We start from the raw sequence: 26,161 nt of genomic DNA on the forward strand, positions 1-26,161 counted from the left end.
GACCAGCTACACCTTGCCTTCTGATGGTCGTCTATGCCTTGTGCTAGTGCCCAGATAGCGTTTACCTTCCTGATTCCTGTGTTCGGCAACACGGACTGTTTGCTAAATTAGAGAAGTGCGTCTTCGAGACTCGTAAAGTGATGTTTTTGGGATACATTATCACGCCTGAGGGGTTCGACATGATGGACCCATCAAAGGTACAAGCAATCAAGGACTGGCCGCAGCCTGTGAGCCTCAAGGCTCTTCAACGTTTTCTTGGATTTGCCAACTATTATCGGCTTTTTCTTCGAAATTACTCCAAGATTGTTGCACCCTTAACAGACTTGACAAAGAAAGGTGCCAAAGTCGCAGAGTGGTCGCCTGAGGCGGTGTCAGCGTTTGCCCTTCTCAAGGATAGATTCACGTCGGCCCCGGTGCTACGGCATCCCAACCCCCACCTACCGTTCGTCCTGGAGGTGGATGCTTCTGAATCTGGGGTTGGAGCTGTACTCTCTCAACGAGCATCGTACAGTGGACCGGTGCACCCATGTGGGTGTCAGCCTGGCTCTGGAGGAGTGGCGTCACCTGCTGGAGGGAGCTTCTGTACTTGATTTTGACCGATCATAAGAACCTCCAGTACATGGAATCTGCTAAATGCCTCAATCTGCGTCAGGCCAGATGGGCTTTGTTCCTATCCCGATTTCCATTCGTGCTGACAAACCGTCCGGGTTCAAAGAACACCAAGGCAGATGCATTATCTCGCATGCACACACAACCGGAGGAGGAGAGTAGGGAACCTGAACCTATTATTCCTTCTGCCAAAGTCATCGATGCCATTCGATTATGTGGCTACACTCCCCTCCTGGATCGCATTTCCCGTTCTCAAGGACAAGCTCTGGCTTCCTTACCTCCAGGGAGACTATTTGTGTCTCCTAGTTTGCGTACTCCTGTACTACGTACGCTCCATGGCACCAGAACCTCGGGACATTCTGGAGTGGCGCGCACTAAGGATCTGATTTCTCTGACTTTTTGGTGGCCCCACTGCACCAAATCATGCACCAAATGCGCTGCCAACAAGTCCTGCCGCACACGTCCTGCTGGGCTTCTGCGGCCGCTTCCCTGTCCCTCGGTTCCTTGGACTCATGTGGCCATGGACTTTATCGTCGAGCTGCCTCCTTCTAAGGGTCATACCGTGATCCTTGTGGTGGTTGACCGCTTTTCTAAGATGGCTCACTTTATTCCGCTCAAGAAGCTTCCTAACGGTTCTACCTTGGCAGATGTTTTTATTCGGGACATTGTTCGACTCCCGCAGTCTCTCCCAGGGACATTACCAGTTTCACCTGTTCCAGATCTGGAGGAGAGACTCGCTTCCATCCGTGCCACCTGGGCTTCTGTTCACTCCGCTCTGGAACGTGCTGCTCAGCTCCAGCAAAGTCAGGCCAATAGGAAGCGGCCTCCCAATCCCTCGTATCAGCCTGGCGATAGGGTTTGGTTGTCTACACGGTTCCTGAGACTCCGGGTTCCTTCTATGAAACTGGCTCCGCGATTTATTGGGCCCTTTCCGGTTCTGCGTCGGATTAATCCGGTGGCGTACGAACTCTCGCTACCCAGAACACTTCGTATTCCTCGGGTATTTCACACCTCCTTGCTGAAACCTCTGGTCTGCAATCAGTTTACCCGAGGCGAACACTCTACAGCTGAGACTTCCAGGAGGGGTTTGGAGGGACGTACCCCCCAGGTCATTCTCGATTCCCGGCGGCAACAAGGCAGTCTGCAATACCTTGTACAGTGGAGAGGTCTCGGTCCCGAGGAGCGTTCCTGGGTACCAGCGGCACGGCTTTCGGTACCACGATTGATACGTGCGTTCCACGCAAGACATCCTTCTCGTCCTAGTGGTCGCCCTGAGGGCGTCCTTTTGAGGGGGGGTACTGTTACTCACCTGTCCCCGGTTCCCACGCTGCCGCAACAGACGCCGCGCAGGAGAGGGAGACCCCCCTCCACTGCACGGCCACCTCCACAGCAGCCGCCACGAAGGAGAGGGAGACCCCCCTCCACCGCACGGCCACCTCCGCAGCAGCCGCCAGGAAGGAGAGGGAGACCCCCCTCCACCGCACGGTCACTTCCGCTGTCATCCTCTGAAGTGGTGTCCTGCTTCCGCCCTCTAGTGGCGAACTCCCTAACTGCAGGGCTTTATGAAGGGAGGCTACGCCACACTCAAAATGGTTGAGATTCCCGGACACCGGAAGTGATGTCATGATGGGTTGATGGGAGATTCGGACTTCCTCCGCGGTTCCCCATTTAAACCTCTCAGACCAGCTACACCTTGCCTTCTGATGGTCATCTATGCCTTGTGCTAGTGCCCAGATAGCGTTTACCTTCCTGATTCCTGTGTTTGACCTCGGCTTGCCTGACTACGTTGTTTTACTGTATCCTGACCTCGGCTCGTTTATTGTTTATCCCCATCTCCTGAATCCTGACCTCGGCTCCGTTTATCGATTATCCTGCTCTCCGGAATCCAGACCTCGGCTCGTATGAACTGTTCTGTCCTGGAGTCCAACCTGACCACGGTGCCTCCTATTACTTGTACGTGACAATATGTTAACTATTTTTCATATTTAATAAAAACTATGACAAAAAAAGCCTTATTTATATTTTCTTTTATTTACCAAACTGCCCTCAGTTATGCACAACTGACCCCCAGCTTGCCACTCTGCCCCCATATATGCCTTATACCTCCTATGTGCCAGATTCCACTGTGCCCCCTGATATGCCACTGTGCCCCCGATATGCCTTATACTCGTTATATGCCAGTGATATGCAAATGAGCGCCCAATATGCCTTTTACCCCCAGATACGTCTTATGCCCCCCTGATATGCCTAATATTGATATGCCTTATATGTCTTATAACTTCCAATATGCCACTTGCCCCCATTTATGCCTTATACCTCCCTATATGCCACTGTGCACCCTGATATGCCACTCCGACCCCCATAAATGCCATGCACCACCCTGAAATTCATTATACTCCCTGATTCACCACTCTGCCTCCCCCAGATATGCCACTCTGAAATTTATTATACCCCCCCATACACCACTCTACCTCCCCCTATACACCACTCTAACTCCCCCAGATATGCCATTCTGCCTCCCTGAAATTCATTACACCCCCATACACCACTCTGCTATCGTGAAATTAATAATACCACCCATACACCACTCTGCCTCCTCCCCCCTCCCATACACCACTCTGCCTCCTCCCCCTCCCATACACCACTCTGCCTCCTCCCCCCCTCTCATTCATCACTCTGCCTCCTCCCCCTCCCATACACCACTCTGCCTCCTCTCCCTCCCATATACCACTCTGCCTCCTCCCCCCTCCCATACACCACTCTGCCTTCTCCCCCTCTCATACTCCACTCTGCCTCCTCCCCCTCCCATAACCACTTTGTCTCCTCCCCTTCCCATACACCACTCTGGCTCCTCACCCTCCCATACACCACTTTGCCTCTTCCCCTCTCCTATACACCACTCTGCCTCCTCCCCCTCCCATACACCACTTTACCTCCTCCCCCCTCCCATACACCACTCTGCCTCCTCCCCCTCCCATACGCCACTCTGCCTCCTCCCCCTCCCATACGCCACTCTGCCCCCTCCCATACACCACTCTGCCTCCTGTCAGCAACGGAGGTTCACAAGACACCAGGGAGCCGGGTAGAGAGGCAGAGTGGTGTATGGGAGGGGGAGGAGCCAGAGTGGTGTATGGAAGCTTGGCTCCCATACACCCCTCTGACTCCTCCCCCCTCTTATACACCACTCTGCCTCTCTCCCGACTCCCTGGTGTTTTGTGAACCTCCGTTGCTGACAGGCACTTTCACTGCAGCCTCATAGAAGCCTCAGAGTAAGTGAAGGGCATTAACGGAGGCTGTCTGTGCGCATTGCGCAGACACCCACCAGCTCACAGAGAGGATGATCCTCTGCAGGAGACCTCAATTCTCTGTCAGCTGGTGGGAGTCTGCGTGATGTGCACAGACAGCCTCCGTTACTCACCTTCACTTACGCTGAGGCTTCTATGAAGCTGCAGTGAAAGTGCCTGTCTGCAACGGAGGTTCACAAAACACCAGGGAGCCGGGAGAGAGGCAGAGTGGTGTATGGGAGGGGGAAGGAGTCAGAGGGGTGTATGGAAGTGGAGGGGAGAGACGGAAGTTGTCTGTGCGTATCGCACGGACATCCACCGGCCGACAGTGAGGGGAATCCAGGTCTGGATTCTAGTGTTATAATCCGATCTCTGTTTAAGGTCGGATTATATTAGGAGAGGAGTTTTTCAGAGCATTTGCTCTTTTTATAATCGATAAAAATCGATTCGACTAATCGATAATGAAAATCGTTGTCAACGATTTTAATTATCGATTTTTATCGATTAGTTGTTTCAGCCCTAGTTGTGTCTACTTATTGGGTACATGTACATAGCAGGGTTCCAAGGTGTGCATGCTGACTGGTACTGGAAGTGATTTCGGGGACAACAGGAGGATACATGTGGGTGATCTTTGGGAGTTACTACAGCTCTCTTGGTGAACCCGTTACATTGGCGGCAGCGGCTTGAACCTCCTTGCAAACGTCCCAGCGGAGTACCATCGGGTATACCAGCAGCAAGCTAAAGATGGTTCCAGCACAACAGGACGTGTTGGTGCGCAGCAGAGTCATGAGTTACATAAATGCCTGGATGGAGGCTCTCAGAGTGGACCAGGGTGTCCGAGGAATAGTCCTTCCATCCTCCAAGGAATGGTACGTGCTTCAACTAGATTGGCGAATGCAGTACCTGGGAGAACAGCCCCAAGAGGACTTAGTGGCTGGGTTGGAGAAGTTGCTTCCACTTGAAATGACTGTGGATACCGGGCCCTGTATTGGCAGGCCGTGCAGTGGTGTCCAGAGCTGAAGGATGACTACATGCCAGAGGGCGATGACTTTGGTGGCCCAGGATTGAAAATGGAAACCTACAGGAGGACCGAGAATTTGGGAGCCCATCGAAATATCGGTACGAGGAGATCCGGGAGTTCAGGGAAGGGATTCTCGCAGATGTGCCCTGTTACCTGTCCGACTTGTGGGCTGATTTCGATTATTTGGTTTACCAGGAATGGAACCTGGAGCAGGCCTACCAAGAACTCTTTGACCGTGCTCAGCAGTGTGCCCCAGTGGATCCTGTGAGTATTGTGCCCCTACCAGAAGCACAAACAGCCGAGCAGAGCGCAATTGGCCCCTGCCCACTCCCTTCTCTCACCCCAGACACTTTGCCCTATTCCCCGCAATATGGCCCGGAAACTGACCGAAACCTCCCCTGCATGTCCCAGCCAGATCCCCCAGCTGAACTGCTGGCATCGAGGCAGAGCACTGCTGGCCTCTGCCCACCCCTTCCACTTGTTCCCAAGCCTGACCGCAGCAACCAAGGAGGATCTGGTCAGGCAGCCACAGAGTTGGTGGTGCCCCTGGATTTTACAAATGCAGCTGAAGTGCCGCTGGCCTCTGCCCGCTCCTCTCTGTGACCCCAGCTCCATTGGCTTTACCCCCGCAATGTTGCCCAGAGGCAGTGTTTTCTATGGATCCTGTATCCCCAGCAGAAGTGTTGGCAATGGGGGAGAGGCAGATCGACATCTCTCATCAGCAGATGGAGTATACAGGAGGGGATGCATGTGGCTTCCCTCCCCTCGCAGTGGATCATGCAAACATTTGTACCATGCAGGTGGATTGGACTACGGTTGCCACCTGCAGTCCCTAGAGGTGCCGGGCAGTCAGCCCAGAACCCCATATGGAAGGGACCCCAGCCTCTCTGTTTCCTCCCCAGCGGCTGAGAGAACTCCAGGGAGAAGGCACATTTGGCCCTTCTTCCCAGCGGCAGTTACGTTGTTTGGGAGAAGCAGAGTGCGGCTGGGTGAGTAATGCTCTTTTGTTAAATTGTTTTGGGGAGTACCGATTTGTGGCTGGCAGTGGTGGTTACAGACTGACTTCGGAGTCAAACCGTGTGGGGTCTTATCAGACGTCAGTCTCCCCCAGAAAAAAGGAGATATGTGATGGAGTGTGTGACGGAATGGTCCATCACTGGGGCCCCTGGAGAGGACTGAAAGCAGGCCTGCTACCCACAGATTATGGACCCTGCCTCCCTGCCATGGCGAGTGGGACTGTTGTCCTCGTCTGGGACCCAGACTCCCCAGTCATTGAGTGCACCCCGGTACGGGTTAGTGGGACAGGTGCCTTTTGCCAACCCCATGCATCCACAACTCTAGGAGCGACGGAGCTGTGCTCCCCGACTGAACTGGTTGCAGACCCGGTTGGGATCTGGCCCCAGTTCAGTCTTCTTTTTAAAAGGGAAGATGTGTGACAGAATGACCTGTCATACAGGGTCCCAAGGTACTCAGAGATGGCTCCAGCCTGGCTGCCAAAGAGGCAGGAACCCCATTGCATAAACTAATCCCATCAATAGGATTGCTGATTGGGGATTAAAGGTTGGGTTGAATACATGTATCTGTTAATTTATGTTAATGAAGTTCTGTGGCTATATGAGTCTATGTTTTACTACAATAAACTGTTCATTCCTGCTGTACTTAGTTCAAGGTAGTTGTCTCTACTTATTGGGTACACATAGCAGGGTTCCAAGGTGCGCATGCTGACTGGTGCTGGAAGTGATTCCGGGGACAACAGGAGGATACATGTGGGTGATCTCTGGGAGTTACTACAGCTCTCTTGGTGAACCCGTTACAGTTGGGTTGTCTACATGTACCTGTTTATCAATGTTAATTTATGTTAATGAAGTTCTGTGGCTATATAAATCCATGTTTTACAACAATAAACTGTTCATTCCTGCTGTACTCAATTCAAGGTAGTTGTGTCTACTTATTGGGTACACATAGCAGGGTTCCAAGGTGTGCATGCTGTTTGGTGCTGGAAGTGATTTCGGGGACAACAAGAGGATACATGTGGGTGATCTCTGGGAGTTACTACAGCTCTCTTGGTGAACCCGTTACACATACCTATTCAAAGGGTCACAGATGCAGGACTGCCACAGACAAGCCCCTCTAGAAGGAACCAAAGACTATATATACAGCATATGTAAAAAAAGAAAAATAGAATACCCTACCTTGAGGAGTGGATACCTTTTTCCCAGGATAGCTTGTTATTTTGTTCAGCGTGTTCTGGGATACAGTTCCCTTCTTTTCCTCCATTTTATTTAAAGGAAACATATGTACATATGGAGGGGAAGAGGTATACGCCAGCATCATTTACGTCAGGACTGAGGCAAGTTTAAGGACCTTTGATCTCTGGAGTAATTACACAGGAATCTGTAATCTGTATCACCTACATTTAGCAAGCTCCCTTTCCTCTGCGTTCAGCCTCTTGCAGTCTTCTTCCTTCTGTTCTATTTTCTCATTTTTTTTTACTTTTGTTCTATTCTTTGTTTTGCCCTATGTCTTCTTTGTACCACATTTACTGTCTTTTCCTCACCTTTTCTGCTATCTCATTTCTCCTTTTTTCACATATATTTACATACACAGTATCTACTGCATCCTCTACTTGTTTGTGGAGGACCCTCCTGTATGTTTCTTGTGGTCTGTAGCCCCCTCACTGTGCTGTGCTCCCTCATTGTGCTGCGTGCCCATTAATGACATTACTTCGTCAGACAGATAAGATGTATGGGCCCATCGGAACCCAGAGGGCTGGAGTAAATAATGCAGGACCCCTCAGAACGCCGGGGCCCTGGAGCCATCTTCACTCCATGTCCTCAGAGCAGAACAGGGTGACAGATTACACCAGGATGTTAAAACACTGATCAGATCAGGTTTAAATGAGCCTTAAATGGGCATGATTTGTGACCCAAGAGTTAAGGGCAAGTTAGCATAGATAATATAGAAAGTGTTGGCAGGTAAGAACCCCTCCAGTTGGTCCCTAAAAAACAATTTTAAAACTTGGAGGGGCTTGCTTATCTGTAGGGTATGTGGGATGCAGCACAAAAGGGAAATGACGCAGAGAAATGCAGAGGCTGGACGTGGAAAGTGCAAGCAGCAGCATTAGTACCACTGATACCCAAACCCTTGCAGCATCAGTGCTAGATCCACTGGAGCAGCAGCGATATGGGCAAAGGCCCTTCATTCTTTGGTAAGTACCACCTGTGACGGTTCCTAAAGTCACCCTACCCCTCCGCTATTGTTGCCCTGATTTCCAAAGTCCCCTCCGTTAATGTTATCCAGTGACATGAAACTCTTTAATGTGTTATTAATAGAAACGTATATTAATACCTTATTTTGTAAAAGTTTGCACAAGACACACTAAGGTCTGAGAGATAATCTAATAAAGATAATGTGTGTATCTCCCAGATTTGGTGGTGCTGGTGTCCTTTTGTATTGTTAATCCCTTTACTGCCTCTGTTGTCTCTGGGAGGCAGATTATGGGGGCGGTTTGTATCCCAGTATCTTGTTTTATGTTAATGTGTGTTTTGCTGGATATATCCGTCCGCCTGTGTCTAAAATAAATCAGTTATTCCTTTTGTTGTACCTAAAGACTTGTCTTGCCTGGTTATTTGGGTACTGATTAGCGATATGCCTTTACTTTGCTTGGGGATATTGCCTACGGATTGCGGGGAATTATTGTCCTGAAGGGAGAAGTCGCTCTTGGCGAGAGGGACAATCTGAGGTCCCTGGTCGGTCCGTCACACCACCTAACCATCCCAAAGCCAGACCAGCGCCCTAAAGTGGTGACCCTTTAATAAATTGGTATCAGAAAGCTGACTAGCCAAGCTCAGCTGCTGCTCATCTATCACCTTCCTTGTTCTGGAGGTAGGATTAATTATTTTACATTCTGAATCCTGGGGAAATTCTGTCCAGTACCAATGGCCTGCCTTTCTTTTGGAGAAATTCAGCATTCTGCTGGATGTATGTGTCACTATCTCTCCCTCGGTGTCGGGTGCTCGCGGGCAGAGGACCGTTCGCGAGCAGCCGTTACCGGGGGGTGACGGATGTCTCCCTTGATGCGGACGGTCAGGTCCCCAATCACCGGCATCTAGGTTTCAAGGCGGTGTCTGGGGACATGATGCCCGACGGAGGATTGATCCCCAGTATTCTGTACTTACCCGCTCCCGGTCCAGCGGCGTTCCTCCTGTCTGTATCAATAGGGGCGCGTCTGGACGGGTCCGGAGGCGGAGTTCTGGGCGACTGCTCAGAACTGCGTTGATGAGGTCCAGGGGGCGAAGCTTGTAAGGGCGCCAGATTTAAAAACCCAGGAAATGCTTTAGTCTGTACCCTGTTGTGGTCTATGTATTCAGAGTTATTGCTACTGCTCGTTACTTTAGTTTTTGACCTCTGCCTGCCTGACGATTCTTTGCCTAGCGCTTCTGTACCTTCTCCTGCTTATCCTGGTTACCAGTTTTTTGCCTTGTCTGATTACCCGCTCTGTTACCAACTTGGCTCGTCTGATTACCCGCTCTGTTACCGACCCGGCTATCCTGAGTACGTTACCTGAGTTAACCCCGGCTCTGTTACATTTGTCTTCTGGTTCCTGCTGTCGGGGCTCCTACACCTTGCACTCCAACTCGGCCCTTAATTTATCCACCTGCATCTGGCCTCCTCACTGTTGGAATCATCCCAGTCTCCACTCCCTGTCACTAAGGGTCTCCCTTGGTGTGGGCTTCGGAGCAGAAGAACTTCTGTGGTGAGTGCCTTGGTGTTCGTGGTCGTGACAGTGTGTATCTATTGGAGCAGTAATGCTGTTGGTGGTCCTACAATGCAAAATCTACTCTGGATTTCTTTTTAAACCTTGAGATGCTGCTCTTGTAAGTTAAAGATCAGTGCAGGGACCTCCCACCTTGAAACTCCCCCTGAATTTTGTTGAAAAAACTCTCAGAATTTTATCCAAATTAAAGGGTTGGGAAATTAAATTTGTTGCTCAAAAGCAATGGGGCAAAATAAAAATGAAAAGGTAATCTGAATTTAATCTGAATTCTGCTTGCCATGCACATGTCTACTAGACAGAATGATGGTGTCACTCCTCCGGCTCCCGTTGCCGCCGGGAGGAGGACCGGCCGCGGTTCACGACCGGTCCTCCACCCGCGGCACATGTGTTACTAGGGGGAGGAGGGTTGGCCGCGGGTCTCAGGAAACCATCTCCCCGGGCAGCGGACAACCCTCCACCCGAGATACACAACGATCTGGGGAATCGGTCTGTTCCCCAGATCGTCATCCTAGGAAGGGTCTGCCTCTCTGGCACGCTGCGTGCTGCTGGGGAATTGATGGACGGCCGGGGGGCGTGGTTTTTGTTATTGTCTGGGGGGGGCTTGTGAACTGGCACCGGATTTAAAAAGCCGGTTGTGCTTCTCACAGGCACCCTGTTGTGGTCCTTACTGTTATGGTATTGCTGCTCTTGCTGTTCCTTATAGTTTTTGACCCTTGCTTGCCTGAGACTCCTGTTTACCGACCCTTGCTTGCCTGTAACTCCTGTTTACCGACCCGGCTCGTCTGACTACCCGCTTAGTTTACCTGACCCCTGGCTCGTCTGATTACCTGTACTGTGTACCTGACCCCTGGCTCGTCTGACTACCTGCTTTGTGTTAAGACTCGGCCATCCTGTTCTACTCACCTGCTGCTTTCTGCGCCTTGATGCACTTGCTCAGAGCCTATCTCCAGCTGGCGGGAGGTATCTCACTGTTGGGATCATCTAAGTCCTGGACTAGTGTTGCCGAGAGCTCCTCTCTCAGCAGCAGTAGCTTGGGCAGAAGAAATTCTGCGGTGAGGACCTCCCCAAGAGACCAGCGTAATAGCGACAGATGGGAATCATTAAATACTACAGCTTGGACTTGATAACTCGGTGCCAAAAATACATTTCCTTCTTACTCTCTTCTGTCTGACTGGGGAGACATGCCTATCACAGCATATTACCGTATTTGCTCGATTATAAGACGACCCCGATTATAAGACGACCCCCCAAAATCAAAATATTAATTTAGGAAAAAAACAAAAAGCCTGAATATAAGACGACCCTATAGGAAAAAAGTTTTACCAGTAAATATTAATTCATGTAAATTATTTTTTCATGTTTAATAAAAGCTATGATTGAGAAAAATATATTTTTTAAATTTCCTTTTATTTGCCAACCTGCCTCCCCCCAGTTATGCCACTCTGCCCCCAGAAATGCTTTATACCCCCCTATTTGCCACTCTGCCCCATGATATGCCTTATACCCCTATATGCCACTCTGGCATATAGGGGGTTAAAAGGCATATCATGGGGCTGAATGGCATATAGGGGGTTAAAATGCATTTCTGGAGTTATATAGGCATATCATGGGGCTGAGTGGCATATAGGGGGTTAAAATGCATTTCTGGAGGTCCAGAAATGCATTTTAACCTCCTATATGCCACTCAGCCCCATGATATGCCTTTTAACCCAGCATGTACTGGCTGCCTTGGCTTGATAGGAGTGTGATTGCTGTTAGCAGTTTGATATAGATATATATATATATATATATATATATATATATCTATATCAAACTGCTAACAGCAATCACACTCCTATCAAGCCAAGGCAGCCAGTACATGCTGGAACCTGGGGATGATAGTAGTGGGATTACAGCCTCCCTATGCCATGCTACAACCCCCACCCCCCTTACACATCCATGCTATCACACACAAACACATTTAAATACTCATTCATTCCATTAATCACACATACTTCACACATTAAACACACATTAATCACACATACTTACCCAAAAACCCTCCCCCACCCCCTTACCTGAACTGCAGATCTCTCACTCGAAGACTTCTGCAGGGGACCGGCTGTAGAGCAACTTCTCTGGCCCCCCCCCAGAGGAGGGAGGGGGAGATAGAGCTCTGTGAGGACGCTGCAAGCTTCCTGTCCTCCTGCTTCTAACAGAAGAGACGCTGCTCGCGACCGGTAAGCAGCATGGCCCCAGCAGACATTTTTGGGGGGTCTGAGAAGACGACCCCGATTATAAGACGAGGGGTATTTTTCAGAGCATTTTCTCTGGAAAAAACCTCGTCTTATAATCGAGCAAATACGGTACTTTGGTTGTGTGGACAGCAGAATACTGCGCTGCATTCCATAGAAGTGGTCCCCAACTCCATCCTCATCCTTATGTCTTTCCATCTTTTATACTTTGCATTTTTCTCTTCATATTCAGTAACTACGCTTTCTGAATACCATTTTCTTCAATAAAATCATCAAAGATTTACCCTCTATTCAAACATACTCACATTATCACACACAGATACATACGCACATTTATTCTCCATCCATAAATAGACATTCTTCTCTAATAGAGTTAATCGGCCCACACAATTCATAGCCACTCTACCACTATATGGACCACAAAAATGGCACAATTTCCCACTTGCAGGCAACATCCTACATTTTTCAGACATTGTTTCAGACAGCATATTAAGCAAAATGAAAACATAAGACAATATATATGTATATGATTACTTTATTATATTACAAAATATCAGTAAAGTTATTATACACCAAACCTGTTCCTTCCTTAAGTCTGCTGCATGTCCAGCCCCCTTCCAGTCACCTCCTTATACTCTTGTGCCTATTTCTTCCTACATGTCCCTCACCGTTCTGCTGCCTACCTATTCCTACTCTCCATTTCCTATCATAGCCTCTTGCCATTTGTTCCCTCTCCCAGTCTGCTGGTCCACGACTGCTCCCCTTATCTATCCCCACAACCTTGGACTATTGCAGCGTCCCTATTCCCTAGTCTGTTGATCCCTGCCAGTTCTCCCCCTTCACTCTGCTGTCACCTACTTTTTCCTACCTGCATATTTCCCCCTAGTCTGCTACTTGCCCCCCCCATGCAGTTTGCTGCCTTTCTATTTTCACCTTCCTTTACCTCTCCTACTCTGTTAGTGTCGGATTGTTCCTTCTCTCAGTCTGTTGCATCCTGTCCATTCCCCAAACTCTGTTGCTGCCTGTTCCCATTAGTTCTGATGGTGCCTGCTTATTGCCCCTTTCGGTCTATTCCCGTCTATCTTTCCCCACTCAGTGTTTTGACGCCTGAATGTGTCGACCTGACTGTCCTCCATCCCAGTCTGTTGCCTTCCTGATCACCACTGTTCTGTCTACCCGTTCCTTCCTGCAAGTTTCTCCTCTAGTCAGCTGCATTCTACCTGCCCTCACTCTGCTGCTGCCGGCCTGTTGCCCCTTGTCTGCTGCCATCTCTCTACCTCACTCTGCTACCGCCTGCCTGCTGACTTATAGCATGTTAATGCCTGCCTGCTCCCCCAGTCTGCTCCTACCTGCCACCACCTCCTATCTTTGTCTGATGCTGCCTGCCTGATTTCCCTCACTTGCAGTTGCCTGACCAATCTTCAACTCTACCAGTCTGCTCCCACCTTCCTGTTCCTCCCCCAGCCCCAGTCTGCTGTCGATTGGCTGTTTAACCCTAGTCTGTCTCGTCATCTGTATGATGCCACCTAACTGTTCTTATGCCCAGTTAACGGCTGGCTCCCACTTCTGCTTCCTAGTCAATTACCTGCCTATCCCCCTCTTCACCTTGGACTATTGCAGTTTCCCTATCTCCCAGTCTGTTGCCCCCACCTGCTGCCGTCTAACTGATCACCTACCCAGTCTACTGCTGCCTTCGTGTTCTCCCCTTCACTCTGCTGCCTCCTGCCAGCCCACCCTGTCTACTGCACGCCTATCTGCATTTCCCCCCTAGTCTGCTGCTTGCTTGCCTTTCCAAGTTTGCTGTCTGACAATTCCTACCTTCTGTTTTCCCACCAAGTATGCTACCTCCTGCCTATTTCCCCAGTTGGTTACCACTTGCTGCTGCGTGGATGTACACCCTTAATCTCCTACTGCTACCCTGCCTGCATCCAGTTTGTTCTTGCCTTATTATTATTATTATGACTGTTCTCCCTGCCTGATCCCATCCGGTCTGCTGACGCCTGCTTATTGCCCCCTTCGGTCAATTCCCGTCTATCTTTCCCCACTCAGTGTTTTGATACCTGAATGTGTCGGCCTGACTGTCCTCCCTCCCAGTCTGTTGCCTTCCTGATCACCACTGTTCTGTCTACCCGTTCCTTCCTGCAAGTTTCTCCTCTAGTCAGCTACATTCTACCTGCCCTCACTCTACTGCTGCCGGCCTGTTGCCCCTTGTCTGCTGCCATCTCTCTACCTCACTCTGCTACCGCCTGACTGGTGACTCATAGCATACTACTGCCAAGTTCCCCCAGGATGTTACTGCCTGCCTGCTCCCCCAGTCTGCTCCTACCTGCCACCACCTCCTATCTTTGTCTGATGCTGCCTGCCTGATTTCCCTCACTTGCAGTTGCCTGACCAATCTTCAACTCTTCCAGTCTGCTCCCACCTTCCTGTTCCTCCCCCAGCCACAGTCTGCTGTTGATTGGCTGTTTAACCCTAGTCTGTCTCGTCATCCGTCTGATGCCACCTAACTGTTCTTATGCCCGGTTAACGGCTGGCTCCCACTTCTGCTTCCTAGTCAGCTGCCTGCCTATCCCCCTCTTCACCTTGGACTATTGCAGTTTCCCTATCTCCCAGTCTGTTGCCTCCTGCCTGTTTCCCCACCTGCTGCCGTCTAACTGATCACCAACCCAGTCTGCTGCTGCCTTCTTGTTCTCCCCTTCACCCTGTCTACTGCATGCCTATCTGCATTTCCCTCCCTAGTCTGCTGCTTGCTTCCCTTTCCAAGTTTGCTGTCTGACAATTCCTACCTTCCGTTTTCCCACCTAGTATGCTGCCTCCTGCCTATTTCCCCAGTTGGTTACCGCTTGCTGCTGCCTGGATGTACACCCTTAATCTCCTACTGCTACCCTGCCTGCACCCAGTTTGTTCTTGCCTTATTATTATTACTGTTCTCCCTGCCTGATCCCATCCGGTCTGCTGACGCCTGCTTATTGTCCCCTATCTATTTTGCTTATTGACCCCCTACTTTTGACGGCGACCAGTTCTCCAACCCAGCATGCTGCCGCCTGCCTCTTCCCCCCTCCCAGTATACTGCCTGCTTATTCTTTCCTGCCACCTGCCTTTTCCACTACCCAGTCTAAAGCTACCTGCCTGTTCCCCTCCCCAGTCTACTGCAATCTGTCTGTTCCCCGTGTCTGATCCTTGCCTGACTTTGCTGCTGTCTGTCTGCTCCCCCCTTTCTACTGCTACCACCTTCCACCTTTCCCAGTCTGCTGCTGCCTACCAAGTTGTCTGCCGGTCTCCTAGTCTGTTGCTGTCTGACTATGACTCCTGCCGCATATTTTCCCCCCTGTTATGCTACAGCTTGCTTATTCTCCTTGCTTCACTATAATGCTATATGTTTCTCCTCCTGTCTGCTGCCTGCCTATTACTTTCTGCATGCCCCCATCAGCCTGTAGCCTTACTGCAACCCATAACCTTGTTGTCTGCATATTCTTGCCCTCCGTTTCTCATCTTAGTCAGCTGTCACTTTCCTATCACCAGCTCCCACCAATAATCTATTAATGCTGGCCTATTCCTGCCTCGGTCTGCTCCTTTATTGTTCTCCTACCCAGTCCACTACAGCCTGCCTCTTTCAACTCTGTCTGTTGTCTGGCTGTTTAGCCCCTGTCTGCTTCTTGACTATTGCTTCCTGCATGTTTACCCTATGGCTGCTGCTGCCTGTCCATTCTCCCCCCTCCACTCTGCTTCATACCTGCTTAGTACTATGTCTTCTTCCTGTGTATTCCTCCCTGCACACGCCCCCAAAGTCTGATACATTCTTGCCCACCCTTTTGCTGCCTGCCTCTTCCCTCTGCTGTTGCATCTTCCCCCTCCAGTCCCAGTCTTGCCTGATGTCCCCCTTTCACTCTGCTAGCTGTCTGTTTCCCTCCTTTTTGCATGCCACACCAAAACTGCATCCTGCATGTCCCCACTTAAGCTTGCTGCCTGCACATTCCTGCACATCTGCCTTCCTGTTGCTATCAAACTGATGCCCCTTCACGTCTGCTTGCACCTGCCTAATCCCCCTCAGTCTGCTGGCACCTTCTTGTTCCCCTGCCAAGTCTTCAGCCCCTGTCCATTCCCCCAGTCTGCTGCTTGCCTGATCACCACCCAGTCTATTCTTGCCTCCCTGTCCCTTCCCAGTCTAATGTCACCTTCCTTTTCCCTCCAGTATGTTTCCTTCCCACCTGTTGCCAACTGACAGTTCCCCTTCCAAGTCTTCTGTTGCCTGTATGTTCTCCTCTCTTTACTCTGCTATCTACTTGCCCCCTTCATCTGCTATCTGCCTATTCCCATGCCAATTAGCTGTCTGCCTGTGCCCCAAAGTCTGCTGCCACTTGTCTATCTTGTATCTTCCCTCTTGGTCTAGTGCTAACTGATATTCCTGCTTAGTCTGTTGCCGCCAGCCTGTTTACCTAAACACCCCACCACCCCCTGCCTCCTCCCTCTCACAGGTTCCCGCCGCCTGCATTTTCTTCCACCTTCACTCTGCTGCCTGCTTGTTTCTCCCCAGTCTGCAGCCTGCATTTTCCATGCTGCATGTCCCTCCCAAGTGTGTTGCCATCTGCCTATCCATTGCTTGCCTGTTCCCCCCCCCCATTCCTCCATTCTGTTTCTGGCATAGGTCTATTGCACCTTGCCTATCACCCCAATTATGTTGCCACCTGTCTGATGCCACCTTTCTGTTTTTGTACCCTTTCCTCTTCCCACTCCCAATCTGGTGCCACCTGCACCTACACCCCACTATCTATTTCCACTCTCCTTCCTCCCCTGTCTTTTCCGATTGCTTTCCTACCCAGTCTACCACAGCTTGCCTCTTCTCACTTTCAGTCTGCTGTCTGGCTGTTTCTTCCTGCATGTTACCCATCATTCTGCTGCCTTCTTTGCCTCAATCTGCTATCTGCGCCTTCATACTCCCAGTCTGCTGTCTGTCTATTCTGTCCTACCTATTCCCTCCTGTTTCCTGACGACTGTCGGCTCTCCCCTTTTCAGTCTGCCTGCATGTACCCCCCGTCTGTAACAGTCTGCGCTTCCCCCCATTTACTGAGATCTTCCTGTTTCCTATGTCTACTGTAGCCTTATTTTCCCCCATTCTTTTGTCACCTGTCTATTTTCCTACTCAATCTGCTATTGCCTTTCTGTTCCTCCCCAAGTCTACTGCGGCCAGCCTCTTCCATCCCCAGTCTGTTCCCACACTGTTCTCGTACCCCGTGGGCTGCTGGTTTCCTCTTCCCACTTACAGGCTGTTGTTACAGGCCTGCCTGTTTACTCCCTTGTCTGCTTTCCGCCTATTCTTTCCTGAATGTCTCCCTAGTCTGCCTTCATGACATGATAATCTTCTGCCTACCTTTTCACCCTTAGTATGAAGCCACTTGACAATTCTCCAAGCTTCGCTATTTTGCCACCAGCCTGATTCTTTTTCTATCTGCTGCCTGCCTTTTTCTACATGCATATTCACCCCCAAGTCTGCTGTGAGACCCAAAATTTTGATGACTGCCTATTCCGACCTTCAGTATCCACTCTCAGTCTGCTGCTCTCTGCCTATTGCCTTTCCACATCTGCTGTCGCCTGCCTATCACCCCCTTCTCAGTTTTTTCCTGCCTGACTATTTTTGCCCTTCTACTACTGCCTGCTTCTTCCCTTCAACTACCGTCTGCCTGTTCTTCTAACTAGTCAATTATCCCCTGGCTCTTCCCCTTCTCAGTCTGCTGGCATCTGTCTGTTCTCCCCCTTCACTCTGCAGCCTGGTTCCTGCCTGCTCCATCCTCCATGTTCACCCCAGTCTGATACACCCCCCCCAATCCGCTGCCTGTCTCTTCACAATCCTACTCTGCTTTCACCTGTCTTTTCTCCCCCCTTCACTCTGCTGCCCACCTGCTTCTTCCCAGTCCAATTTCTCTGCTGTCTGTTTCCCCTAGTTTGCAGCCTGTCTATTCCTCCCTGCATGATGTCCCTGCCTAACCAGCCTGCCTATTCCTCACCTACCTGTTCCCCACCTAGGTTTACGTCAGTCTGCCTATTCCCATTCTGTCTGTTCTCCTACTGCAGCTTGTATCTTCCTCCTCCCACTTTGCTGGAACCTCCCATTTCCTCTGCAATTTCTGATGCCGCATGCCTATTCCGCTCAAGTATGCTACCTGCCTGTTCCTCCCAAATCTGATGCTGCTTGCTTACCCCTTCTTGGTCTATTGCTACCTGCCAATTCCCTCAGTCTGTTACCGCCAGACTGTTCTCCAACCCAGTCTACGGCCACCTCCTTCTTCCCCCTCCCAGTCTGCTGCCTGCTTCTTCTTCACTCTGCTAACTGCTTGTTGGTCCTGTGTTTGCTGCCTGCTTATTCTGTCTTGCACCCTCCCCCAGTTTGCTACCTGCCTATTTCCAACTTACGTTTCCCCCACTAGTCTAATGCTATCTGTTGCTAACTGCCGTTCCCCCTAGCATGCAACCTCTGCCTGTTCTCCCAACTCACTATGCTGCGCCTATCTGTTTCTCTTCCTGTGTTCTGCCTGCCTGTGTTCTCTAGTTGTTCTCCTAACTAGTCAACTATTGCCTGTGTCTTACTCTGCTTGTCTGTTCTCCCCCATTTAGTATGCTGCCTGCCTAGCCTCTTGTTTGCTTCCTACCTACCTAATATTTCCTGCACCTCCCCTTGCAGTCTGCTGCCTTCATGCCCTCTAACCTGCTTCCTGCCTTTCACTCATACTAAGCAAACACCTGCCTATTCTCCCAGCTTCTGCTGCCTGCCTATCCTGTCCTACTTGTTCCCTCCTGTCTGCTGCCGCCTGTCTGTACTGCCCCTTCATTTTGCCGCTTGCCTGTATAGCACCATCTGCGTATTGCCTATTCCTTCCTGCAATTTCCCACTCAATCTGCTGACTGCCTCTTCTCACTCCCAATCGGCTGCCCCCTGCTGTTCTTCGTCTTTTACTCTACTGCCTACTGATTCTATCCTGCCCGATACCACTGTCTGCTGTTGCCTGAGTATTCTGCTACCAAGTCCACTGCCTCCTTCCTATTCTCCCCCCTTCACTGTGCAGCGTGTCTATTTCTCCCTGTCAGACCCCCAAGTCTACTGCCTGCTCATCTGCATGTTCCCTAAGGCCACCCGCATGTTCCCCTCAGTCTGCTGACTGCCTACCCCCCACAACATTGCTCACTGCCTGCTTCTGCATTCAGTTTCTCCTTTTAGTTTGCTGCTCTTTTATCCCTCCCAGTCTGCTGCTGCCTACCTATCACCCTCTCCCTTACTCTATTTACTCCTGCTTATTCCTATCCATTCAACTACCGCTGGCCTCTTCCCCCTCTTACTCTGATGCCTATCTGTTTTCCCTCTTTACTCTACTGCCTGTTGCTTAGCATCCTGCTTGTTTTTCACTATGTCTTCTTGTATATTCCTCTCTGCATGTTCTCCCAAGGTCTGCTGCCTTCTTGCACACCAAACCTGCTGCCTGTCTCTTCGCCTGTTCTACCAACCAGTTTACTGCAGCCTGCCTCTTCCCACTCCCAGTCTGCTGTCCCCCTGTCACTTTGCTAGCTATCAGTTTCACTACTGCTTCCTACCTGCCCATTACTTTCTGCATGCCCTACCAAAACAGCAACATGCTTGCTCCCCCTCTTGCAGCATGCACATATATGCATGCCTGTTCCTTTCAGTCTGTTGCTGTCAAACTGCTCCCCCTTCAAGTCTGCTGCAACCTGCCTTTTCCGCAACCAAACTGTCACCAACTTGTACCCCTCCGAAGTCTACGGCCATCTGTCCATTCCCCAATCTTGCCTGTTCACCAACCAGTCTATTCTTGCCTGCACTGAATGCCTGCTTCTGCCTCCAGTTTCTGCTTTCAGTTTGCTGCTATCTTACCTCTGTCTGCCTCCTACTTCTTATTTCCTAGACCTCCCCAGTCTAATTCCATCTTCCTGTTCCCACCAGTATGTTCCCTTCCCATCTGTTACCACCTGTCAGTTCCCCTACCAAGTCTGCAGTTCCTTGCTTTTTCTGCTCACAGTCTGCTGTTGCCTGCCTGTTTTCCTCATCACAATGCTATCTGCTTGTTCCCCCTCATCTGCTACCTGCCTATTCCCATGCCAGTTTGCTGCCTGCTTGTGACCCTACTGTGGGTCTACCTCTGGTCTAGAGCTACTTGACATTCCTTGCCTGTTCTCTTTCCCAGTCCACTACCACGTGCCTCCTCCCCATCTCAGTTTTCCACCTTGGCTGCTTGTTTCTCCCCATTATGCAACTTGTCTTTTCCCTTCTGCCTGTTCCCCCCACAGCCTATTCTGTCCTCCCTGTTCCCCGTCGCCTGACTGCTCTTCCACCCAGTCCACTGACACCCGCTTCTCCCCCTCCCAGTCTACTGCCTCCTGTCTGTTAGCTCTCCTTCACTCTGCTGCCCGTTTGCTTCCCCCAGTTTGTAGCCTGTCTTCCTTCTTCTGCATGTCCCCTCCTAGTCTGTTGCCGTCTGCCTATCCCTTACTTGCCTGTTACTTGATGCATCCTATCTGTTCCAAGCCTAGGTCTATTGCAGTTTGCCTATCCCCCATTCTGTTACCACCTGCCTGTTCTCCCACCCAGTCTGCTACTGTCTTCCAGTTTCTCCTCAAGTCTACTGGTGCCTCTCTGACCCTCCAGTCTGTTTCCACCTGTCTGACCTATCTGTCACCTATCTGTTCTCATACCCAGTCTGCTGCTGTCTTCCTCTTCCCACTCCCAGTCTGCTGCTATCTTCCTATTCCTCCTCCCAGTTTGCTGCCGCTTGCATATACCTCACCAAGTCTGCCTCCCCCCCCAGTCTGTTGCCACCTCCTCTGGTCTATTTCCGCTTGCCTTTTCCCGCCTTGGTCTGTTTCCTGATTGTTTTTTCTACCTAGTCTACTACAGCTTGCCTGTTCCCACTTTCAGTCTGCTGCTGCCTGTCTGTTCTCCCAGATTCATTCTGCTACCTGGCTACCCCCTCCCTGTTTGCTTCTTGCATATTCCTTCCTGCATTTCTATCACCCCCAATCTCCTTCCCCCAGTCTGTTGGCTGTGTCTTTATACTTTATATTGTATCTTTGACTCCCTCCCCTTCAATCTGCTGCCTGCCTGTTTAGCTCTGGTTACTTCTTGCCTATAGCTTCCTTCATGTCCACCCCCAATCTACTGCCTTAACACCCCTTTCAATTTGCTTCCTGTCTCTTCCAGCACACAGTATGCTGTGGCCTGCATGTTCTTCCACCTTTACTGCCTGCTTGTTTCTCCCAGTCTGAACCATGTATTTTCCTTCCTGAGTATACCACTCCCTCCAGTCTGTTGCAGTCTGTGTATCCCTTATTTGTCTGTTCCACCATTTGCTTCAACCTTGCTGTTCTCTAGGTCTACTGCAGCCACACTATCCCCTCATTCTGTTGTCACCTGCTTATTCTCCTGCCCGGTCTGCTATTGCCTTTTTGTTCCTCCCCAAGTCTACTGCGGCCAGCCTCTTCTATCCCCAGTCTGTTCCCAACTGCCTGGTGCCACCTCACTGTTCTCATACCCAGTGGCCCTTTTAACCCTTTATATGCAACCACTTGCCTATTCTCCAAGCTTTGCTATGTTGACACCAGCCTGGTTCTTTTCCTGTCTGCTGTCTGCCTTTTTCTACATGCATATTCACCCAAAGTCTGCTGTCTGCTCCCACAACGTTGATGACTGCCTATTCCCACCTTTATTTTCCTCTCCAAGTCTGCTGTCTCTGGCCTATCAGCCTCTTCTCAATCTTTTCCTGCCTGACTATTTTTGCCCTGGTCTGTTCATTGAGTGTTCTCCTACCCAGTCAACTACTACCTGCCTCTTCCCTTCAACTACCGCATGCCTGTTCTTCTAACTAGTCCATTCCCGCCTGCTTCTTTCCCCTCTCAGTCTGCTGACAAATGCCTAGTCTCCCCTTTCCTGTCCATTCTTTCCTCCATGTTCACCCTTGTCTGCTACCTTTTTGTCCCCTAATCTGCTGTCTGCCTCTTCACAATCCCACTCTGTTGTCACCTGTATGATCTTTCCACTTTACTCTTCCGCCCGCTTAGTCCTCTCTATTCCTCCTGTCTGTTCTCCCCCCGGCCTGTCTGCTTCTTCCCAGTCCCATTATACTGTCTGCATGTTCTTCTCCCTTTATTCCGTTTCTTTCTTTTAGTTTATAGCCTGTATACTCCTACCTGCATGATGTCCCCACCTAACCAGCCTGCTTATCCCACCCCTGCCTGTTCCCCCGTTCCTACCACCTACCTGTTCCCAGCCTAGGTCTATTGCAGCCTGCCTTTTACACCCATCGTGTTGCACCTTTCTGTCCGTTCTACTTGGTATGCTACCACCTTCCTGTTCATCCCAAACCTACTGCAGCTTGCCTCTCCCTCCTCCCACTCTGCTGCAAACTCCCTATTCCTCTGCCAATTTCTGCTGCTGCATGCCTATTCCACTCAAGTATGCTACCTGCCTGATATCCCCAAATCTGCTGCTGCTTGCCTACCCCTCTTGGTCTACCTCTGTCAATCTCCCAGTCTGTTACCGCCTGACTGTTGTCCTACCCAGTCTACTGCCACCTGCTTCTTCCCCCTCCCAGTCTGCTGCCTGCTTCTTTTCACTCTGGTAACTGCTTGTTGGTCCTTTGTTTGCTGCCTGCTTATTTTATCTTGCACCCTTCCCCAGTTTGCTGCCTGCCTAATTCCAATTTACGTTTCCCCCACTAGTCTGTTGCTATCTGTCACCCCCAGTCTGCTGCCACATGCCCTTCCCACCAGCATGCAATCCCTGTCTGTTCTCCCAACTCCACTATGCTGCGCCTATCTGTTTCTCTTACTGTGTTCTGCCTGCCTGTGTTCTCTAGTCGATCTCCTAACTAGTCAACTATTGCCTGCCTCTTACTCTGCTGCTGCTTGTCTGTTCTCCCCCATTCACTCTGCTGCCTGCCTTGTCCCTTGTTTGCTAATATTTTCTGTACTTCCCCTTGCAGTTTGAGGCCTTCATGCCCAGCTTCACTCTGCTGCCTGCCTAGCCTGTCCTACTTGTTCCTTCCTGTCTGCTGCCTGTCTGTATGGCCCATTCCCTCTGCTGCTTGCCTGTTTAGCACCATGTCTGTGTATTGCCTATTCCTCCCTCCATTTTCCCTACTCAATCTGCTGACTGCCTCTTCCCACTCCCAGACTGCTTCCACCTGCTGTTCTTCGTCTGTTGTCTGCTGATTCTATCTGGCCCGATACCACTGTCTGCTGTCACCTGAGTGTTCTCCTGCCAAGTCCATTGCCTCCTGCCTGTTCCCCCCCTTCACTGTGCAGCCTGACTCTTTCTTCCTGCCAGACTCACAAGTCTGCTGCCTGCTTATCTCTCACCTGCATGTTCCATAAAGCCATCAGCATGTTCCCCCTCAGTCTGCTTCCTGCCTATCACAACATTGCTGCTGCCTACCTCTCACCCCCTCCCTTACTCTATTTACCCCTGCTTATTCCTATCCAGGGCTGTTCTCTGGGTGTTTTCCTATCCAGTCAACTACCGCTGACTTCTTTAACCTTTTTACTCTGTTGATCTGTTCTACCGCTTTAATCTACTACCTGTTGCTTAGCCTCCTGCTTGTTTATCACTGTCTTCTTCTTGTCTGCTCCTTCCTGCATGTTCCCTAGGTCTGCTGCCTTCTTGGAAACCAAATCTGCTGCCTGTCTCTTCCCTTCTGCTGTCGCCTGTTCTACCAGACAGTTTACTGTAGCCTGCCTCTTCCTACTCCCAGTCTGCTGCCTCCCTTTCACTTTGCTAGCTGCCAATTTCACTACAGTCTGCTGCCTGCCCATTCCTTCCTGCATGCCCTAGTAAAACGGCAACCTGCCTGCTACCTCTCCAAGCTTGCCTTTTTCACCACCATTCCTCTGCCACTTGCTTGTCCCCCTCCCAAGTCGGCCATCTCTCCATTCCCCCAGTCTGCTGTTCACTACCCAGTCTATTCTTACCTGCCCCCAAAACATGCATGCTTCTGCCTTCAGTTTCTCAATTTGCTGCCTGCTTGTGACCCTACGTCTGCTATGTCAACCGCTGGTCTAGAGCTACCTGACATTCCCTGCCTGTTCTCTTTCCCAGTCCACTACCATTTGCCTCCTCCACATCTCAGTCTGCTGCCGCTTGCATGTTCTTCCACCTTGGCTGCTTATTTCTCACCATTCTGAAACCTGTCTTTTCCTTTCTGCCTGTTCCCCCCACAGCCTGTTCGGTCCTCCCTGTTTCCTGTTGCCTGACTTCTCCTTCACCCAGTCCACTGACATCTGCTTTGTCCCCCTCCCAGTCTACTGCCTCCTGCCTATTCTCTCCCCTTCACTCTGCTGCCTGTTGCTTCCCCCAGCCTGTCTTCTTCTTTCTGCATCGCCTCTCCAAGTCTATTGCTGTCTGCCTATTCCTTACTTGCCTGTTACTCCCGTTTGTTGCATCCTATCTCTACCAAGCCTAGCTTGCCACCTGCCTGTTGTCCCACCCAGTCTGCTACTATCTTCCAGTTTCTCGTCAAGTCTACTGTTGGCTCTCTCATCGATTCACTCTACTACCTGGTTACCCCCTACCCGTCTGCTTCCTGCATATTCCTTCCTGCATGTCAGTCGCCACCGAATATCCTACCCCCAGTCTGCGTCTTTATCTTTTATACTGTGTCTTTGGTTCTCCCTCCTTCAATCTGTTGACTGCCTGTTTAGCTCCCTTATGCGTCTAACTTTCTTTTACTGCACATTCTTCAACAGTCTGTTTCCTTCAATCCTTGCCAGTCTGCTGCCTGCCTACCCCCACAACATTGTTGTGTGCTTACTTCCACTAGTTTCCCCTTTTAGTCTGCCATTCTCTGCCAATTACCCCTCTCTGTCTATGCCTGCCTGCCTATTACCCTCTCCTTTACTATATCTCTGCCTTTGGGTGTTCTCCTACCCAGTCAACTACCACCTTCCTCTTCCTGTCTTACTCTGCTGCCTCATATCCCACGTTTCCCACTTTACTCTGCTTTCTGCCTACTTAGTCTCCTGTCTGCATTCTACCTATTTTCCCCTACTATGCAAATACATGGCTTTTCCCTCAGCTTCACTCTGTTGCCTGGTATCCTGCCTTATTATTATGCAGCATCTCTATTACATCCTCCCTATTCCCCCAATTCTTCTGCCACCTGTCTATTCCTCGCCTGCCTGTTTCCCCTTTTCCTGGCACATACTTGTTCCCCTACCGAGTCTACTGCTACCTGCGTATTTATCCTCCCAGTCTGCTGCCACATGCTTGTCTACCGACTGACCGACTGTCTGTTGCCACTAATTCTGCTGCTGCTTGTCAACCTCCCTTCTTGGTCTAGTGCTACCTGACTAGTTAACTAGTCTGTTAACTCCTGCCTGTCCCCATGCTTCACGATGCTGCTGCCGCCTGCCTGTTTCTCCTCCTGAATGCGGCCTGCCTGTTCCTTCTTAGATGTTCCACTAGTCTGCTGCCTGCCACCCACAACATTGCTCACTGTCTGCTTCTACCCTCAGATTCTTCTTTAACTTTGCTGCTCTCTTACACCTCCCATTCTGCTACCGCCTGCCTATCATCCTCTCCCTGTCTCTATATCCGCTACTCGTTTCCACAAGGGCTGTTCTCTGGTTGTTCTATCCAGTCAACTATCACCTTAGTTCCTCCCGCTCTTACTCTGCTGTTAATTGTCTGTTTCCCCCCTTCACTCGCCTGTTTGTTTCCTACCTATTATTTCCTGCACCTACTCCCCCACAGTCTGCTTAATGCCCCCTAATCTGCTTAGTGCCTTTACCTCATACTATGCAAACACCTGCCTATTCTCTCAGCTTCACTCATCAGCCTGTCTATCATGTACTGCTTGTTCCCTCGTTTCTGCTGCCAGCAGTCTGTTCTGCCCCTTTACATTACTGCTGCCTGCCTGTTGAGCACCCTGCCTGCTTACTTCCTATTTCTTCCTGCATTTCCCGACTCAATCCGCTGCCTGCTTCTTCCCACTCCCAATCTGCTGCAGTCTGCATGTTCTTGGTCCTTTACTCTAATCTCTGCCTGCTGATTCTGCCCTGCCTGGTCCCACCGTCTGTTGTCGCCTGACTATTTTCCTACCCAGTCCATTGCCTCCTGCCTCTTCCCCCTTCACTCTGCAGCCTGTCTATTCCTTCCTGCCATACCCCCAGGTCTGCTGCCTGCTCATCACTAACATGCCTGTTTCCTCTTTTGCTGCCACCTGCCTCTCCCACTCTGCTG

General features: G+C 50.5%; 1 protein-coding gene across 1 annotated transcript in view; it reads right to left on the reverse strand.

Moving 5' to 3' along the window:
- Positions 1 to 8,905: 8,905 nt before the first annotated feature.
- LOC128473731 (CAP-Gly domain-containing linker protein 2-like) overlaps positions 8,906 to 26,161 on the reverse strand; it is a 46,756-nt gene continuing 29,500 nt past the window's right edge. The window contains exons 5-6 of the mRNA XM_053455973.1: positions 9,093 to 9,212; positions 8,906 to 9,022 (exon numbers count right to left, since the gene is read on the reverse strand). Of these exons, the coding sequence (XP_053311948.1) occupies positions 8,906 to 9,022; positions 9,093 to 9,212 (237 nt within the window). The remainder of the gene's footprint in view (positions 9,023 to 9,092; positions 9,213 to 26,161) is intronic.

This window comes from Spea bombifrons, chromosome 2, assembly GCF_027358695.1.
Source record: "Spea bombifrons isolate aSpeBom1 chromosome 2, aSpeBom1.2.pri, whole genome shotgun sequence".
In the NCBI taxonomy this organism is placed as follows: Eukaryota; Metazoa; Chordata; class Amphibia; order Anura; family Pelobatidae; genus Spea; species Spea bombifrons.